General features: G+C 40.6%; 2 protein-coding genes across 3 annotated transcripts in view; one reads left to right on the top strand and one right to left on the bottom strand.

Annotated features, from left to right (window-relative positions):
• KMT2E (lysine methyltransferase 2E) overlaps nt 1–19,259 on the bottom strand; it is a 54,521-nt gene extending 35,262 nt beyond the window's left edge. Inside the window, exons 1-3 of one of the 2 annotated variants that reach the window (XM_010724296.3) lie at nt 18,822–19,259; nt 11,254–11,313; nt 2,324–2,508 (exon numbers count right to left, since the gene is read on the bottom strand). In XM_010724296.3, the coding sequence (XP_010722598.1) occupies nt 2,324–2,394 (71 nt within the window). In that variant the 5' untranslated portion in view covers nt 2,395–2,508; nt 11,254–11,313; nt 18,822–19,259. The remainder of the gene's footprint in view (nt 1–2,323; nt 2,509–11,253; nt 11,314–18,821) is intronic. The other variant, XM_010724363.3, reaches the window with a different exon arrangement.
• A 1,029-nt stretch (nt 19,260–20,288) lies between these two features.
• LOC104917487 (SRSF protein kinase 2-like) overlaps nt 20,289–20,681 on the top strand; it is a 17,336-nt gene continuing 16,943 nt past the window's right edge. The window contains exon 1 of the mRNA XM_019611112.1: nt 20,289–20,306. Within this exon, the coding sequence (XP_019466657.1) occupies nt 20,289–20,306 (18 nt within the window). The remainder of the gene's footprint in view (nt 20,307–20,681) is intronic.

Below are 20,681 nucleotides of genomic sequence, written 5' to 3'. Positions count from 1 at the left end.
AAAGCAAAGATTCTTCTGGGTTAAAAATATTCATGTAACTTGAAAAAAAGAGTTAAAAAGGTAGTGATGTCTCTCAAACAACTTTTAACTCTGCAGATGAAGACTCTCACGCTCTCACCATTCCCTAGTGTTCATACTTAAAAGTACAATGCAAACTGAAAAAAAATATTCTGCATGCTGCCAGCAGATGGCATTAGTCAAAAATTAAATAACAAACACATGAAACCAGACAGTTAAAATCAGACCTTACATTCACCTGTATTAAGGGAATCAATTATAAGCCATTCTAAGCAATAGCAAATTCTTTTAAAAAAGTTCCCCTTATTGCTTTCAAACACTGTTTCGTTTCTGACTGAGCAGAAATTACAAAAGAAGCAAGGGTGGATTCTGACCAACACTCCAATCAGCCCTTAGCATCTGGGGATATCAACCACCTTCATAGAATTGCAGGTATTCAAACAGAAAAGAATCTCAATAAAACTGAATCTTCCATATCTTAAGGCTAAGCTACCCACCTACATTCAAAAGCTTAGCTAACAGAAACTCCAAATGAAATCTCTTGCTTCCAAGTATGCTTCAGTATCAAACTGCCATTCAGTATCAAACTGCCATTAGTTTAACTTATCTAATTTTTCATAGAACTTGGGCTTGTTTTCCCTTTGTACCAGCTCACCTGAGTTATGTCTGGCTGAAGGTCAGCTAAGATAAAGGAGTGCAATGTATTTTGTATGAGAAGCAGCCAACATTGTGTGTTTCAAGACACTTCATTTAGCCAAACTCATCTGATGGGCTTACAGCTACCTAGAGAACAAACAACTCATGACCAATCGTTCAACACAGCCTTCCCACTTGGGAAAACCCCACAATTCACTAAGACCACTATAAATTCAATCTATACCCAACATATCCATTGAAAAAAAAAAACAAACCACAAAAAGTACATTTAAAGCAGAAGATGGTGATAGAAAAGGGTAAAAACTGTGAAAGTTGTTAGGTTAGGGACACAGTTTTGTGTAACATTTCTTTAGACAATGAAGTAGCTTTCATATCAAGATAAGCTGATCGTGCAACTACATATTTCAGCCTATGCCAGAGATTACATTAATGAATCTGCCACCGGTCACTTAAATCTGAAGAACACCAGTAGCTAATCAGGTCCTCATGTCACAGCACAAAGCAAATAACACAGCGATCATGTTTGTACTGACAATTGCATTTATTTACTCTAATTTCAGCGTGGCTTGCTGCATCCACAAGAAATGTCAGTAACCTCAGGAATGGAGACCTTCTCTTCTCTAAACATAGAAGAAATCCACACACACAAAATAACAGAGTGTGAACAGTTCAATTACTGTTACAATTACAGTTCAATTACAATTAGTAGAATTACTTAACACAGACTTGTAGAGTTTTCTGCACCAAGGAAATTACTGTCCATGATGTGAAATAGACATCAACAAAACAATTTTGAAAACTTGAATGCACCATTAAGTTTCAAAGTAAGAATTCTTGGTTTCCTTCAGATAAATGGCACTAACTGCCTATGTTAGTGGAGTTAAGCTCACACAACTGGAAACAGAGAAAAGAAACGGGCATTTAAAAAGCTGAAAGTTCTTTTTTAACTGCTTAACAAGTTTTCTTTGAAGTTTGGAAAAAAAGACATTTCCTTCTTAAATGGAGTAAGATTACTAGGACAGCACATACTCCAAAGCAAAGCCTGTGCATATGCTGCTTATATCAATACCAGCTACTCAATGTGTCCCTCCATGGGACGAGTTACCTATATAAAGCAGCAAAAATTTAACACCACCATGGCCTTCTACCTCTCACATTGTGCAAACTATTTTCTCATAATATTCCAGAACCAGGTGGACACTACACATATGGAATGACATTTATTCGACCAGACCAACCTCCACTCAGAGACTGAGTGCTTACTGCTGCTTTCTTGAAATTAAGTATACCAAAAGAAATTGTCCCCAATGTGGGAAATCAACACATTTTAAATACACAGGTTAAGGAAACACTGAAGTTGTTAAATATTTTGTGTGAAAAGCAAACCAGATAATAACTGTATTTCTCAGTCTGCTAAGCAATAAAAAAAACATACCTCTGTAGAACAGTTCACCTTCGCTCCTTCACTCTCCTCAAAAAGGAAAAAATGGACTTAAGAATAGATTATTGCTTAGAGTTATTAAAAATCCAATATAACTATAGAGACTCCCAAGTCTTCTCCAACTAAGTGTATTAAAAAAAAACCTCAGTAGGAAAAAAAATAAGCAATAGAAATCAGAAAACTTAATTAGTAAGTTAACATACTTACTCTGAGCCTGCAGCCATTTCCAAATAAGAAGTATCTGCTGTGTCAACCCCCAGTGGGATCACTATGCTCATGACGTTCGTTTCTGATAAATTCGATTACTACAGAGTCCTATGCATTGGTATCCAAAACACTGGGGCATGCCAGCCACAGTGCTCATTGCAAACATCTAAGTGCATCCACAAACCCTGTGAAAAAAAAACACAACAAAACAAAGCAGAAGATGGAGTCAGATGATTTTAAAACAGGCGATTCTATATCACATATATATCTGACACAGTAATTTAGTGCTGTTTTATGCGAGCAAAAAGAAGATAGAGAATTCAGTTTTCTTTTGATATCAAATACACTAACAAGCACGATCATCTTATGACTCAGAAATACTACAAACTGATGAAAATATTATCATTTAAATCGGTGATCACAAAAATTCATTCATCATACTCATGACATCAGAAAGACTCACTTTAAAGCAAACACAGTGAACATCAGGTACACTTTCTTACTGGTCCATTTTGTCAGAGCTTAGTTGCTTTAACTTTCAGTAGCAATCTTGTAACAAATTTTTTTTATGTGTTTTTCAGAAAGCATTCCTGACTTTTGCTAGGGGCTTTTTTTTTTTTTAAAGCTAAACCTCCAACACTAACAATACAAACTAAATAACATGAAAGAAAGCCAGAACTCCCATTCCGTATCTCTTAGAACCAAAACAATTATGATGACTAACAAATAATTACATGAAATGACATTTTCAATCTCATTTTTATGGATTATTGTCGGAGGACATATACATCAAGGGGACTTTTTCAGAAGTTATTTTCTTAAGTGGCAAACAAAAAAATTAGTAGTAGTTTTGTAGAGGAAGGATACAACATACGACGATTCATTCAAGTAAACAAAACCAACCCAGTTGCTATGGCAGTTATTACTGGTCACTTACTGCTCTTACTGAGTAAGGGGAAAACCAGACTGAACACAGAAGAGCTGTGAACGAGCACCTCTATTCACACGTTAGTAAACCAATGTGATTTCACATTCTGATGCAGACATGTAACCATGTAATTGAAGCAAAATGCCCTCATCTTCACTACTTGCTTAATGAAGAATTGCAAAGTCCTTCCCATGGCAGAACTGCAAGAATCTAAATCACTCAGCAATGAAGCATATGCAGTAAGTAACAAGACATATAATTCTTCCATCTGACATACACTTCAGCTAAGATGTAGCACTACAAAAGCCCAAGAAGATCCAACATACTTTAACACACTCTCCTTGCCAACACACTACATCGCCAAGGAAAAACCAGCAAGCCTCGTGGAAAATGGTGCACTTGTAAAAAGGACTTTTCAGAAAAGCAATGCGGACAAACTTGAATTTCCTTCTTTTGTTGATCAAGTCTGCACCTCCAGGATGATGAAAGAGCATCCAAAATAACGAACATCTCTAAGGGACAGACTGATAGCAAGCCTTCACCCAATACATCTGATCTCATTACTGAAGCCTGGCATCTCAACGTGCTTTTTAGTCTAAACCTCCAACTCACTGCTCCTCAGGAAAGCAGCAGTCACATCTCAGTCCCACTAATTGAGTCACCAAGTGCAATGGAGTAGAAAACAATCAGGCCAACCAGCTGTTGTTTGAGCAAAGCCTCCTGCTTTCTCATAGTAAACCCCAACATTTTCTTACCAAGGATCACAAACGTCACACTGTATCACTAGCTATGTATAAAATTCAGCATCAAAATAGACTATTTTCAAGAACTATCAGTGAGAAAAAACTGATAAACCAAAAGCAGGTATAGAGAAATAGCAGGCATAAAAGAAACCCCAAATCCCTCTCACTATTTCAGTGAGTGTTCATAGTGTTGCCACAGTTTACTCATAGGGTAGAAACCCTGCCCTACATAAGCTTTATTTACAACTTACACAAAACTTCAGTTTCCATTTAGTTCCCTTTTTCAGAAAAAACAAGTCTGAATTAATTACTTCCCAAAAGGAAATTATCAACTTGTTTAATCCAGGTAAATCAGCTACCACACGTTAAGACACGCTGATCCACTGTTATCTTCAGTTGCACCGACACCAACAAATCATTAGCATAATAGGGATTTTTACTTTATGCCGGTAATTAGAACACTCTAAAAAACAACTTCAGTATGCTACAAAGTATGTACATTTTATAAAGGTAGGTAGTGACAGGACAAGGGGAAATGGCTTTAAACTGGAAGAGGACAGATTTAGACTAGATATTAGGAACAAATTATTCACTGTGAGGGTGGTGACACACTGGAACAGGTTGCCCAGAAAGGCTGTGGATGTCCCCTCCCTGGAAGCACTGAAGGCCAGGCTGGATGGGGCTGTGAGCAACCTGGTCTAGAGGGAGGTGTCCCTGCCTATAGCAGGGGGTTGGAACTACGTGATCATAAAGGTCCCTTCCAACACAAACCAGTCTGTGATTCTATGTCTAAAAGACACAAAGGGCACTATAGTCTGGGATCAAGGTCTCATCTACCATGAGGTTTCTCAAACTCAAAATAGCTTTTGGTGATGGTGGTCATTTATTTTTTTTTAATTAAAAAAAATTAAAAACAAAAACCACAAAAAAAAACAACCAACCCACAAAAAAACCCAGCTCACTGGAAATACAATCATAAAAACTATCCAACAATAAACAACGTTGATGCCTGAAATCTGAAAATTATTTCCTGTCATGTCACAATGCGAAGTAGTATCATGACATTAAAATATTCCCAGTATTTTTCATGGAATTTATCTGGACTACAAAATTTGGACAATTCATCTGGACTACAAAATTTGGACAATTCAGAACAGACAATCTAATCATCAGGACGATCTTTTTTCCTTACCTATCCTAAAAAGGATTACTTATCCTGTTAAGCTCAATACTTTAAATAATTCATAAAATACTATCTGGTATCGTAACACAGCACTTTTCAATTTCAGCATTTATTTCAAGTCCCTACTCTGCCAGAATCCTGGAAATCTGGCACCCATGGCTATCTAAAGAAACGTACATAGGTGCTTTTTACTGAAGTTATTGGCAGCATTGAAAGAATTTCGGTAATTTCTCCAGGTTACCATTTTCCTCAATGCTATCACATCAGTACAACCTCACTGCATGAAAAACATCTTATTTGAGAAAATTCTGCATTTATTTAGTTGTAGCTAATCAGCTTGCCTTACCCCAGTAATATGACTATCATAAAAAAGAAGAATGTTTTTATTTAATCTGGTTAAAACATATAACTTGTGTATGGTCAACCTCTCGCAAAAGAAAACTTAACTACACTTGGCCATTTTCACTTAATCGCAGTGCTTTACAATTTCTATGGCAATTCTTCTCCCTAGAGAGCATAAATGACTTTTGCTGACTTAACTGCCTTATCAAATAAAAGATACTTGAAAATTCACCACTGCTTCTCAAGACTTATTTTGCTTATGATGCCAGAACCAGTATTTTTAAATGAATGGTGCTCTAGCAGAGGGAGCGTAAGAACACAATACATTCCAGATTATTTCATCTGTGTGGCTTTATACAAAGAACATCATTTATGCATTAAACAACAGAAAATAAGTTGCACATTATCCCTGAGGTATTGCACTTACACAATATTATTCTGTGGTTTAATGAAGACCACATGTTTCCTTTCTGCTTTGTCCTTCTAAGATCAATTATATGACAGAAGATGAAAATAGTTTTCATTGGTACATGGAGGAGGAGAGAAAAAACACAACCGCAAGTACAGAGGGTCTGACTCTTCAGTCACAAGTCATCTCCTGAAGTTACACCAATATTTCTGGACCTAATTCTACAAGATTCAAATACCCAAGACAAAGTGCAGTTCTGATCAGGTGCTGGCTGAAGGGAACTACAGGCCTACTTTATCAGCATGTCTTCTCACCCCTTCCCCTTTCATTCGTTTCTTGGGGAACCACCAAAAGCTACACTGAGTAGCTTCAGGAAACAAGCAGTTGACACATCACCCTGACAAAGTGCACTTGAAAATTAAGAACTTGAAATCTAGCCAAACTTTTCCAATTACACCAACAAGGTTTCATAATCGCCTATCAACCAGCTATCAATCACTGTTTAAACATAAAAACTCCATACAATTTCTTCCATGGTATTTTCTATGCAGGCTTTGTATTTTAGGTGCTGTTGTTTTAGTTTTTGTTCTTAATATATTTCATACGTTCATCTATTTTTATATGTAAACTTTTTCAACATCATATAAACATTTTTCGAGCCTAAGGAAACCAGGCAATACTTGCTGTACTTGGAAATGTACAATTCATACTGGTATCAGCTATTTGAGCCAGCAGTGTGCTCCTGCAGCTCGGAAGGCCAACGGCATCCTGGGCTCCATCACAAGAGGGGTGGCCAGTAGGGACAGGAAGGTGACTGTCCGTCTCTATTCTGCCCTCAAGAAGCCCCATCTGGAGTACAGTGAACAGGTCTGGAGCCCCCAGCACAGGAAAAGACGTGGAGCTGTTGGACAGGATCCAGAGGAGAGCCACCTCCTCTGTGAAGACAGGCCAAGGGAGTTGGGCTTGTTCAGCCTGGAGAAGAGAAGGCTACGAGGAGAACTCATGGAAGCCTCCCAGTATTTAAAAGGTGATTATAAAAAGGAGGAGAATAAACTTTTTATTTGGGTAGGTATCGATAGGACAAGGGGGAATGGTTTCAAGCTCAAGGATGGAAGGTTTAGATGAGATGTCAGGGGGAAAGTCTTCACAGACAGAGTGGTGAGGTGCTGGAATAGGCTGCCCAGAGAGGCTGTGGATGTTCCATCCCTAGTGGTGTTCAAGGCCAAGTTGGATGGAACCTTGCGCAACCTGGTCTAATACCAGATCTGGATGTTGGTGGCCCTGCCTGTGGCAGGAGAGCTGGAACTTGATGATCCTTAGGGTGCCCCTCCAGTTAAAGGTAAGAGGTGATGGTAGCACCAAGCGTATCAAGCCAATCTCACGTACTTACCACAAACAGGTAACTACGATAACCAAATGGGGAAGGAAGGGACAGGGAAGAAACCTGCTTTTAGCATTCTATTTGTTATATCAGAGTTTGTTTTTTAGTTGTTTTCACTTGTTTTAAACACAATGTCACTGTTGCTTGTGTTTCCTTCCCCATAAGTAGGTTTCCATATCTATCACAGCACGACAGATAACAAGAAAAAACAGTTCTAAAGTAGGAAAAAAACTATAAACTTTTCTAGTAGAATTGAAAGAGAGTTGCAATACAACATTTATTTTTTAATTAATAAAGGGATATCAGTGAAATTATAAACTAAAGATATAATTTTTTTTTTTTAGCTTAAGATCAGAGAATTTTACACATAAAGACTGTGCTAACCTCAGGAAGTTGACTGCTAAACCAATTCAAGTTTCCTACATCAGTCAGCATTACATGAATACATGGTCTCTTTTTTCCTGTTTCTGTTGGACAGTTTGTGTGACTTCAATGGATGCATGAAAAACCTTGATATATTTTTCTACCAATTGTCCCTACCAGTCAACATCTGCCAAATAATGTCTACAAAGGGGAAAAAAACAAAGTAGTCACATATTTTAGGTATCTTTGGGATTCCACCACAGAATACTTCAGGGTCTATGTTATTAACCGGGTGTCTGTAAATGTAGGACAGAATATTAAGGATGAAAAATCTAATCAGAACTCTGGCTATTTCGAGAGAGGAAACAGCACTAATTTAAGACAAATAATTTAGATTTTACATTGATGCATGCAAATTTACCTCAAAGTCTTGATCGAATGTCACTGCAAAGATTAACACAAATTACCATCTCTGTTTCGTCTGCTCTGCATCTTCACAAGGTCTGTATACAACACACACATAACTAGGGGGAAAAAATAAATCATAACTTTCTAACCTAAACTCATCGTCCCACACCCTTTAACTACAGGCAAAACATTATGAACAATTTCCTGGAGCAAGGTTTAGGTATCAGACTATACACAGTGCACATATTAACGCTCTTCTTTGAGTGGCATGTACAAATCTGAGGGAATTAAACTGAAGCTTACTGGAACAAATGAAAATTGCTGATAAAAAGTTACTTATCTGCACAGTAAATTTTCTACCCCATACGGGCCAAGGAACAGCAGGAAGGGTAGAGAAGAGTTATGTTTACAGATAAAATTCAAACACAAAATACATAGACTAGTTGCATGATAGTCTTGAGTCAAGCCAGATCTTTCAGTTCAACTACCACACGATGCTGATCTGATTATAACTTCAAGTCAATTTGAATGTAAAAGCAAAATAACTACACTCATACAGAATTAACCTAGCAACTCCAGCTTCTGCTCCCAAGAGAAAATACATCCTATCTGTTCATCTTGGTTCCACACAGTCATACGGGATCGCTCTGAAACTAACTACGGGTTTCACAGCAATGGGGCTCTTGTAAGCAAGACACAGAGACCAACAAGACAGTATTAGCGTTACTTTCCTACCTCCAGTGACTTGTGCTGACATCAGTGTAATTTGTTTACAGAAGACATCTCAGGTTAACAGAGAGATGATCAAGAAATGTTACTGTTTGATTTTCTTACCACATCAGGAAAAATAATGTCTATGGTATGCTGGTACTTGCCTTCCCCTCAAAAATATTTTCTTTGTAAGGGGAGGTAGATAAAAACATTTTTGAAATGTTGGTACTCAATGTAACACTCCGAAACTCAGTTAAGTATCTTAAAATTGAGCCTACTGAATGTACTGCAAAAAGGCAAATTTAGAGGATAAACATTCTAAAAAGTCTCCTGTAAGTTATTATGAGTTTACTGAGTATGCAATTTGAACATCTTCCTCCCCCCTCAAGCCCAATTACATCATATGCTCATACATGTTTTGCAATCATTAGCAAAAGCAATTCTTGTCATGCCTGCCTTCAGATTTACAGGCCAACAATTTTAACCTGCAGCCATGGGAACCACCCTTCTCACTAAGAAGTCCACAAGAACGTACCTAAAAAATGTCAGTAGACGATATGCCTATGCTTTAACACAATCTATACAAGAGAAATTTCTAAGTAATAATGCACCTGTCATTAAAGTGGGTCACAGACCACAAATTCAGTGTGGAAAACTTCTGTCCTGCACTGCCCTGCAGTCAACAGCTCAAGAACTTGAGCGTCCCTACCTGCAATCTATTTTTTAAAAATCCATTTTCTAATTGGAGGCATGGGATGTTACATGGAAAAAACGAAACTGTAAGAAAAATTCATTAAACAATTCCACGTTTTACTAAATTTCAACTTTTTATCACTGCTCTGAGCACTCTGACATTTTACTGGAATATGCTAGGTATGATTCAAATACATAACAAAAGTTAACTATAGCATGTGTACATACATATACACATATACATCTACACACACACTGTAATCTGGAAAAACACATGTAGCATATTTATATACACAGATTAAATACAACATATAAAAGGAATTGGAATATTTATTTATTGCTGACTACTTCCAAGGAGATAACACATCTTTAACCAGACCTAGAAGCAGAATACATGAATAAATGACTAATCTTGCCCACGAGGAAGTTCCTTCTCCATTTCCCCCCCAACAAGCTTCACCATAGTACAGATTTTGCTAAGAGATTAGGAGGGATATCCAACTCCCAGGCATTACATCACTGAAGCTGCTGTCAGTAGTCATGCTCAGAAGCAACTATGACTTCAAATTCAGACAATTGCTGGCTGCTGCTCCCTATGGTAACCTAACAGAAAAGTTAGCAGTCTTTTTCAAATTTAGAATGAGACAAAAGAAGGGAGAAGGTAAAAAACAAAAAAACGTGAGACACAGAAGGCACACTCAGATACAGTATAAACAATAGGGTACCATTAATGACCAACTCCTGTATACCACACAGAAGAAACAATTTGTTCTAGAAGAATCTGATTTCCCATGCACTTGTAGTTTGTATCAAAACATTCTTGCAAGACCTCATGTTGTCTCTATCTCATAGCAATATCCTCCTCCTCATCTTCCTCATCAGACTGTGCCTTACCACAAGCCCCTCAATTCCCTCCTGTGCCAGCCTCACTGACATACGCATTGTCAGCAGTCAGGTCCACCTCAGCTCCTTCTCACACGTTGTCATGTAGCAAAAAAAAACAAAACACCCAAAAAAGTATCTCTGTGGTTGGTCTGGAGTTATACAAATGACAGTTGCCAGCACAAAGAACAAAGAATGGCTAAATATGCTGCTTCTTGACTCTCCCAGGACAATGCTCACAGTTGTCCTGTCCCAATCCCTTCAGGATTTTCACTGAGTTTCAACAGTGAGAAGTTACTAATCGCATCAAATTGTATTTTAAGGCTAGTCATCATTAAACCAACTTATTAAAGAATCAAGGCCATTGCAGCCAAACTACTACAAGGTAAGGCTGCTCTTCATCCCACTTTGCTTTTAATCCAGCCCCCAATACAGTCAAAGAATACTTATGAATATCCTGATACAACAAATGCAAAACTTTACAATCAAAGACCTTATTCCTGTTTAGAATGACAAGCCAACTTCATAAACCGATCTTGAGTTTGAGTTATAAAACAAAGAAAACTGCCACCTCCACTAGATTCAAGATCCACGTAACAAAAACTTGAGTTTCCATCACTGAAGTATCAATTCTCCAGTATGCACATCATTACTTGCATTATCTCAACCCTAGTCAGTGGATATAAGGCTGTACTTTTTGAACTCAGCACAAGTCCAAAAGCAGTCTGTCAGCCAAAGCTTCTGCTGTACGACAAACCAGTTTCCAAGGGTTCCAGGCTCTCCCCCCACCTTTACCATCCCATCCAAGAGCACTGCTCTCATATATTCTTACAGAAGTGATGGTACTTATGCCAGACCATTAAAACACATGTAAGACTTCCCCTTACCTCTTCTCTCTCTTCACTCCTTCTTTTCGTCTCTCAGTGGAAGTTAAACAAAATATGGGACTAGGAAGAGAAAAAGAATGAGTGGTAGAGGGGAAACAAAGGCAAATGCAGTTACAGAAAGAATAAGAACTAATTTACTGAGATCTACCAAAGCAATTGCAAGCAGAGGCATATAGAAAATAGCATGCTTGTAGATTTGTTCTTACATTTACAGAAAACCAATGCCCCAAATTAAAAATTAGCTGCAAATCCTCCAGTCTACCTACTTATGCTCACTAAAAACTTGCTGTATTTCTTAAAGCAAACCAGGCACAAAAAGGCCCACCCACTTGAGCATTAACAATTATTGGAAAGGGAGAATCAAGACGTTAAAATATACAAGAAGTGCGGTGTATGGAGGACCTTAAGAGAAAAGACTACTTTTTGATAACAATATTGCTTACTGCTTTGAGAACCATACACTAATTTCAGCTATGTAACATTCATGTGTTGCACTGTATCACCACAAAATATAAAACTCAAATATTAAGAAAACTAACATATAAATTTCCCTGTTAGAATATCTCGGTTTTAAGTCATTACTGCGTCAGCTGCCTCCTTGCAACACTTTTCTCCATCTAATGTTAAATGGAAAATAACTGTTGATTAAATAAGCATGCATTTTTTTTTTTTAAGTTACATGAGGATTCCTTTAAAAAAAAAAAAAAAACTTTAAAAAATTCAAATCTGTTTCCAAAAGTTATTCTTCATCATTTCCAAGCATAAAATGTTTCTGCAAGTACGTATGGCCAGTTTTCCATACACAAAGTCTGTAGGCAGTGTAAGCGTGAGAGCTAACTAAATGCAACCACACAGATAACTGCAGGTCAGCCACCGGAGGACTGAACTCAAAGGGCCACTATTTCTCACAAGAAGGAAGTCAGGCTTCTGGAGGCAGAGGGAAGGCAAGGCTACAAATACACACAACAACAGCTTAATCTCAGCGTTTTGCTAACTTCACAACATCAAGTAAAATAACTCCTATTTCTGTGCTGCATAGTAAGATTTGGAGGCCTACTGTAATTAGATATCTACTGCACAGCAAGTAAATTGTTAGCAGTTTGTTTCAAAGTTTGACATTTCAACCAAACTAATTACTGTTTTGTTTTCACTGAGGAAGATTACAAAAGGAACAACAAAAAACAGTTCTCCTGTCTTATCAGTAACATTTGACTCACATGAACAGCACAACAGGGCTTCCACTTTTAATTCTGCAAATAGTTTGTAGACATTCAACTGCCTGCTGCACTCGCGCTCAGAAACCTAAGCACGGGCCAGGCAAAGCAGCAATCTTCCAAACAAACCTTAATTCTTTCCAGCAGACAGAAAATCCTTTTACACAATTTTAACCACAAGTCAACCTGGACTGTATTTCTTGGCAACAACCTGGCAATATTTTGATGTTCTTTACTAAGGTTTTGGGAGGAAGAAAGCAAGGGAACAGACAGGGGGAAAAAAGATGACTACACCATGTTCAAGGACAGCCACAAAAAACACTGAAATTTGACATCAAAAATGAACAAAAACTACTTTATTTTCAATTGCAATCACTTTGCAAAAGTATACTGACTGATATAAGAAATTTAGAGATTCCACATTCGTGCCCTCATAGATTTGTGTTTTCAAGTAAGAGCTCAGTGTGTATTTTAATTGCAGCAACAAAGATAAGAAATGCACAATCTTGGAATAAACACAGCAAAGAGATTCTGCTCAGCAATGGAAGCACAAAATACAGCTTTCATCTCTGAATACTACTGCCACATAGAGGAAAAAAAGATGCAGAGCTTCTTTTATTGTTTCCAGGGAAGAGAATGTAAGTGACTGGAAATAAGAAGAGAGCAGAGAACAGATGTCTAAATGCTATGTACGTTTTTTTCTTCATCTTTAATCAATGAGAGTAACACCATTTTTGATAATCAATATTAAGATTCCCATCAAGCCTTCCTACTCTATTAAAAAACAAACAAACAAACCCAACCAACCAACTCACTGCTTTGATGAGACATGTGAAGGAGCAATTTATCCTCATGGACAGGAAGAGAGCCATTCTAATTTTTAAATCAATTCTGTCTAAAGTTAGTAGTAAATTCCTTCACAGTTCTACAACACCTTCAGAAAGAGAATGAGGTGTAATCTCACCATACCTTCCCTAAGAAAACTTTAAATAAACATTTATAATTCTCAAGCCTTCACCTTCAGTTTCAGTTTAAATAGTAATATCCCAAACACACTTCATTCAAAAAAGTTTCTTCAAACCAACAGTTAAGACAGGATTAACTGTCTAGACTTGGAATATCAGCTGTCTTGTGATACTGAAACACAGTCCCATTATAACCATACTAATTAGGAGTTTGCTCCTTTGTCTACTCAAGGCAAAATAAGAGCATCATCCTTTGCGAAAGGGGAAAAATACCAAACTATCTATGGACACAGTCCAATTAGAACAGTTAAGAAATAATGAACACTGAATCAATTTAAATATTCAGAACTCCTCCAGTTAAAGAATCCAAGCCTACATCCCATACATGCCTTCAATTCTCATTCTGGAAACAGAGGATGGTCACTTACCATTTTCCATATCATCTATTCATGAAAAATCAACAGTGCACAAGAGACTATAAGTCCTTCTTTTAAAGCTGCAATCTAAATTACGATAACGTCATTAAAATCTACTCGTGTAATACCTTCTTTGAGCCTGACAGTATTTCTTTCTAAGATAAAGATACCAAAGTGAATGATTACCTACGTTATGGTGCCATAACACAACACACAGAATGCGACTACAGATGAGAACAAACTTCTTAAAAATCTTATCTGCACCTGAAATGTTACATTTCAATCTGTACATCTTTCAAAAGCTGTTAACCTAAAACTAGAATCTCTCTTACTTTGGCATTCCATCCTAGGCCTGATCTGACAAACTGCTGGTCCCCTGCAAGGCTCATGTAAGTTTTACAACACTGCATGTTAATCTAAGCTGTGTATAAGCTATCACATGAAAGGAGAGATAGCATTCCTTCAATAAAATATGCAAAACTAGAACATTTCACTTGCACAGAATGCAATCTGCATGCCACTGCCATTATTTTTCATTTGTGCTTTTGAAGCAAACAACTTCAGTGGACATCAATTCAACACAGGTCCTACAAATATTTTAATTTGTGAAAAAAATTAACAGATAAAACATTTAAGTCAGATGTTAAAAAATACACCTTGTACAACAAAACTCTCTTCAAAGGCTTACAGGCAGCCTCAATTATTAAAATCTTCTAACAACCTGCAGAGTTTAAAATCCTGCCAGTTTCATTAACACATTAAGATTTGCAAAAGGAAAGAAAAATAATCTCAGTATCTGCTAGCAAATATATGAAACCTGGACAAGGCTTCTTTTAAATAAGCTCTTTGTTATGCCTTAAAGGTAACAACCGTTTTGTCTTTGAACTTGATTATAGCAGGTTTTTTTTTTTGTAGGTCACGAGCAGAATTTTGGATCCTGAAAGAGATTAGGCCAACTTTTAAGGGTAAAGTTCTTTTTAGTAAGCAGATGACTGTGTGAAACATTCACCGTGTACCCTTAAAAAGCTCTAATTTATAATTGACACTGCAATAATCCAGAACTTAAAAGAATAGGGAACAAAAAGTGTTCTTTCCTTCCTTAATCCACATTCTACATGTGCTGAAGCAAGTAAGGCATCTCAGTTTAAATAAAAAAAAAAGTAAAGCTGTATTTCATTCTTAGCAATAAATTAAAAATCCTGTTTGCAGAGTGGAAACATTTGAACACAGTACCTGCTCCAGAAACACTGTCCAACAAAATTTGCTTTTGAGAGGAATTCACAAATGACTGCTTGTATGGAAGTCACAAGACCAGCAGCATAGCTGGACTTGCTTAGGATCACTCCAGGACTCTGAATCGGCTTTTATTTTATATCCACATCACTCTACTCAATTTTGTTAGATTTTTATATGAAAATGGCAGAATTTTATATGCATCTGTTTAGAGCAACAGTACGATTCCATCATTATGTTCACTGTTCTTCAACTAAATCCCACAAGCAGTCTTACTAAAATTAAGATTTGGTTCTTAAACCAAACCAGGATCAGCCTTCCAACTGCACAGCCTCCAACCGGCATGACGCCCATCACTGTACTTCAGCAGAATTATTAACCCAGTTGTGTGCACTGAAACCTAACCAGAGATTTGAGGTAATGGAACTCCAAACAGTAATCTGAATTTTTGTACTAAAAGAAACTTCCCCTAAGTGCAGCTTCAAAAGGCAGTATTTTTTCCTCTTTGAAGGTTCTGAGATGGCAAATAGCCTACCCAAAATGCATACAACAACTATGACAGTTGAGCAGATTTTTCCTGCAGATAGGAAAAACCCAAAGACAGTTGTAAAACCACTTGTGTGACCTCTGTATTATTTTCAAACATTAAAATTACAATTGTAACAGAATGTCTGCAAATTAGAAATCTCTTAAAAAATTCAGGTTGCGAACCTTTTGTACAGAACTTTTGTTAGGTGACGCTGGGAAAATATTTTTGACTAACATATACTTGAACAAATCAACATCAATGAAGTTCCAAAATAAAGTTGGAATTTCCTTTCTAATGTCTCCTTAAACAGGTCTGTTTTCAGATTGCAGATCTGTTTTACAAATGGAGAAACTGAGTCACAAAGACAAAGTGACTCACTATAACATATACAGGAAAGCTGGAAGACCTCAAAATTCCCAAAAAGGCCTTAATGCATAAAAACTGAAATCCATGGCAATTGTATTTAATTATTCCAATTTCTGAATTTTATTTTTTCCCCCAACGCTACTTTCTGTAAACTGTACAGAATTGTTTCTTTTAATGTTAATCTGGAATTGGACATCTGCCCGAGAACATGACTGAGGCCATGAAATAGAGCAGTGTAGCCCTCCAAGTTGTGATGTTAAAAAAAGTAATCAAGAAAACACCTCGAAAGAGGAAATAAAAAAGGCAAATGTTTTTTCAAGAGGCTCATACCTACAACTCTTCAGAACCGTATCCGTGTCCTTTTTAATAATCAGAGAGTAAGATGTGATTTAATATAAATAAATAAATAGAATTTGTATAATATGAGGAAGGTATCATTGGGAGTGTGCATTGTTGGCCCATTAACGCCACGCTTGGTGGTTGAAATCACACAGCTTTTGGCCTCAAAGCACACGAAAGGCAAGTGTTAACAACACCGAAAGTCTTCCCATCTTACTGTTCAACTTCAGGTGTACCTTAAACCACACATCTGTGCTGTGATATATACGAGTAGTATCTAAATTAAAATCCTGCAGAGACCGAAGACAACTTTGACATTTCAGTACTTCACTTTTGATTGTTTCAATCTAGAAGCTTCTAAAGCTATACTGGAATACAAACTCACATTTCTTCAAACCGAGGACAATATTAAAGACAAGCAGACAAAAATGGCAAACGTGAATTTCTTTTTTGTTGTTGCTGGTTGAACATACAGTTTGTAGTCTTTATAGTTTCTATCAAAGCACACTACACCAACCACTAAATCCTTGTGACTTCCCTTCCCCCCCATCCAAACATATTTATAGTGGTGATACTAAAAGGTTCATATTTCATTTTGGAAAAAAATTGGAGGTTAGGAATTGCACTTTCACTCAGTACAATACAAATGTATGCGCATTATCATACATACGTTTTATGTAGGAATACACAAATTAAAGAAAAATACTAAGATTGCATAGTACCAGGAGAAATTCTACGTCTTTAATAGAGTAACAGGTTATAATCCTGCATGCATTATTTCCCCAAGCATTAAGTTCTTTCAGCATTCCCAAACCATGAAAGCAGGGGATTACCACTCCAACGTCCAGCAAAGGTATTTCCTGGAAGGTGAACATGACGTTCATAAATGTGATTCCACCCAGAATTTGACTGACTGAATTAGTGAACTGAATTTCCTTCGGTTGAAAAATATTACTGCTCTTAGGTTGGTAATAGGATGGGCAGATACACAGTGCCTATTGCAAAGGCAGGAGCTTTTCCAAATTACTACACCGGCAGACATACCACCTTACAGCAACCCATACACACCCCTCAGAGAAGCACTCCTGCCTCTTTCCACCCCCCGCCTTCCCGACAAGAGTGGTCTCGTTCACTTGCCTTTCACACACATAACCAATAAAATTAATCAGCTGGAACACAGCATTTTTAAATTGCAGTAAAGTCAAGAGATGTTTTGTGTGTTATTTGAAGAGAACGGTCTTTTCATTTTAACAGAATAAGGCTGTAATACGCTGCAGACAAACGCACTGCATGGGGTGTGGAGGACCCAAGCTGATTAGATTACCACAACATCAGCCTGAGGCCGCCATTTTTAGAATCTCTAAAGGACAAAAGAGGGAAATTAAAAAATTTACTCCACATTTTTTGAAAAGTAACTTTAAAAGTATGGTCATTGTAATCAATTAATTAAGCATGATAACTACGGCCGTGGATAAATCTCTCTTTTCTCCAAGCAAAGCCCTCAACAACTGCAATGTTTCATTATTATTCCTTCAATATACTGTAAATAAACAGACTAACACATTCCTGAGCCTAGCTGCAGCACTGAGCCCCTGCCCTCAGCGACACGGTGTGCACCATGTTAGGGACCTCCTAACTCCTGGCCACCGCGCGTCCCTAATGGCCGAGTATAGGGGGAATACAGGACCCTTGTAATCAGACTATATTATGTTTCTCTACCCTATTTAGAACCGTACAGTGAACCGTTTGTTTCCCCTCCCCTATGTCTGCAGCGACAGGGGCTGCTCCACCAGTATTTATTTCCTCATGACTAAAATCCGCCAGCCTAGCAAGGCAAACGCTGGCTACAGGCACTGAAGCAAGAAAGGGATGCGCCAATATCACTACTCACAACCCCGAGAAAGGGGGTGGGGAGAACGATCCTCTATTAAATTGGCACAGAAACTCCTGAGGACAGCTTCCCTACACCAGGTTACCCAGGAGCAGAGATAGGAGCGGGGGGCAGAGGGGAGGCGGGGGTGTGGAAGGCAAGGAGATTAGGCCTACAACGACCATTTTAGTGTCACAAAGCACAAACATACAGGATGGAGGAAGAGGAGAGATCTCCGTGAGCTTCATACAACTCAATACGCAGTCCCAGTAACGCACAAACCCCTTCCTAAAACCCACCCGCCTGAGGAAGGTCTGTTTTCACCTACTAGCCTCTCCCAGCTCTTTCTCCAGGCATAATGTATAAATCTGGCAGAACTGCCAAAAAATTTCCCTCAGCTCCTCCAGCTACAGTAACCCGCCATATTCACAAGCTATAGCGACAGTCTGCCATTTTTTTGCCAAAGCCCACAAAAGGAAAAACGAACGCAAGGCAACTCCAGCAGAATCCAAACCCATTCCAGGGGCAGGCAGCCCCAGTCAGTGGGGCAGAGAGCGTCCTACGGTATTCAGCCCCTGCTCCCAGCCCCCTCCCCCAACACCCGGCAGAACGCGGTGGCAACGAGCACGGACTCACCTGGAATGGTGACAGGCCCACAGCAGCACCCCTCAGCTGGGCCCCCTCCTATCCCAGCCCGCTGCAGCCGCCCTACTGCGGAGAGCCCTGCCCTGGGCAGGACCGACCCTCAGCACTCTGCTAAAAGAAAGAAAAGAACGGGGAGATCCCTCCTCCCCCAGCACCAGCTGAGTGCGCAGCGCCCGGCGGGGTCCGGCTGAGAAGCGCCTCTGCCTCGGGACCTGTGTACAAACCCCGCTGCCGCCCCTGCTCCCGTGTCTCCCTCCTTTCAGCCTCCTACGCTCCCTTCTATGTCACTGCCTCTCTCTGGGAAAATGGCGTCCGCTCTCCCCTCCCTCCCCCTGCACGGGGCTCACCCGCCCCGCCTGGCAGGGGCAGGGTTACCAAGGCGAAGCCAAACAGCCGCCATTTTGCTTGTGGGCTGGAGCGCGGGCTGCGCCCGCCGAGCGTTCAGTGTCCATTTTACAAAACGCTCTTTGCGCCTTAACAGAGAACAGCAGGGACCCGGGAGCGGCTGGGGGCTGACGGGGCGCGCGGGGCGAGGGAGGAACGGCGAGAGGGGTCCGGCGCGCGGCCCCGAACGCCGGCGGGAGGATTGACTCAGAGGCTCGTTCTCTGGGGCACCCACCCCGGCGTCCTGCTGGCGGCCGGCATCGCGCTCAGCTACGTCGGCTAATCTCAAAGAGAGGGGTAAATTTTCTTCACGGAGCGCACGAAGACCCGCACGGAAGAGCGGGGGGGCGCGGAAGGTTTGAGTGGGCCCGCGTCACGGCGGTGCGGGGCTCCGAACGACTGCCGGGGACTGAGGCGACAATGCTCTTTTCCTCAAAGCGTTCGGGAACGGCGCTTCTTCCCCTCAGTACCGATCCCCGTTTTCCTCCGGGAAACGGGGCAGGAGGAACATTCTGCTTTGTGCGGATCGGGCGGGCCGCTCAGCTCCGCCGCTCCCCCCGCCACGTCCCCTCCCCGCTCTGCCCGGCCTCAGCCCCTCCGGCGCAGTGAGGGAGGGGAGGCGGCGGCTGGGGTTTCATTCGACGCCCACCAGGGGCTGAGCGAGCCTCCTTCAGTGCGCAAACGCGGGGCACCGGATAAAAGCGGGGCTGGCAGCGGCTGCCCTGCCTCGATGGAGCCGCCACACGCGGGTGACCGGAGAAGCCGCTAGCGGCCGCGCCGTAGCCTAAGCGTCCCCCCGCCCCTTGGGCAGAGCTCGGGGCTCTAACGGGTGCTCTGCGGCAGGAGGGAGCCGAGGTGAAGGGATCCGCTCGGACGCAGCGGAGGCGGCTGTGGCGGGGCAGTGAGCCTGAGGGAGGAGGGGGGCGATTAAACGTCTTGTGACATGGCGGAGTCTATGGGTATTTTTTCCTGTCTAACTCTCCTGTGCGTGTGTCTCTTGTTTCTCTCTTTCTTTCTCTCCTCAGGGTGCTTGGCCGGGGCTGCTCGCTCGGGTTCTGCCTGTTGTTGCGCGAAATGGCGGCCGGCGGCTCGGTGGGTTTGGTCGTCGGTTTTTTTGTGTAGATTTTTTTTTTTTTCCTTCCCCCTCCTCTTCCCCTCCCCCACTCGTGCCTCGGCTGCGGCTCCGCAGCGAACCGCGGCGGGGACTGAGGCAGGAGGGGGAGGCGGGCTCTGCGCGCATCCAATCGGCGGCCTCGCCGGGAGGCACGGCGCGCCCCCATTGGCTGGCGCTGACATCATCCTGCAGCAGGGGCCGCCGCAGCCGGGCAGGGTCGGCGCTGCCGGGGGAGGTTGGTGCAAAGGGAGAAAACGGGCGCCATGATCCCAACGCGAGGGAGGACGGCGCGGGCGGGGGATCCCCGGCGAAAAGGAAAGCGGGAAAAGGCCTCGGCTTCTCTTTCCTTAGCG

This window comes from Meleagris gallopavo, chromosome 1 (genome assembly GCF_000146605.3).
Source record: "Meleagris gallopavo isolate NT-WF06-2002-E0010 breed Aviagen turkey brand Nicholas breeding stock chromosome 1, Turkey_5.1, whole genome shotgun sequence".
NCBI lineage: Eukaryota > Metazoa > Chordata > Aves > Galliformes > Phasianidae > Meleagris > Meleagris gallopavo.
The sequence above is the reverse complement of the archived record's forward strand: the minus strand, read 5'-3'. Positions and strand labels throughout refer to the sequence as shown.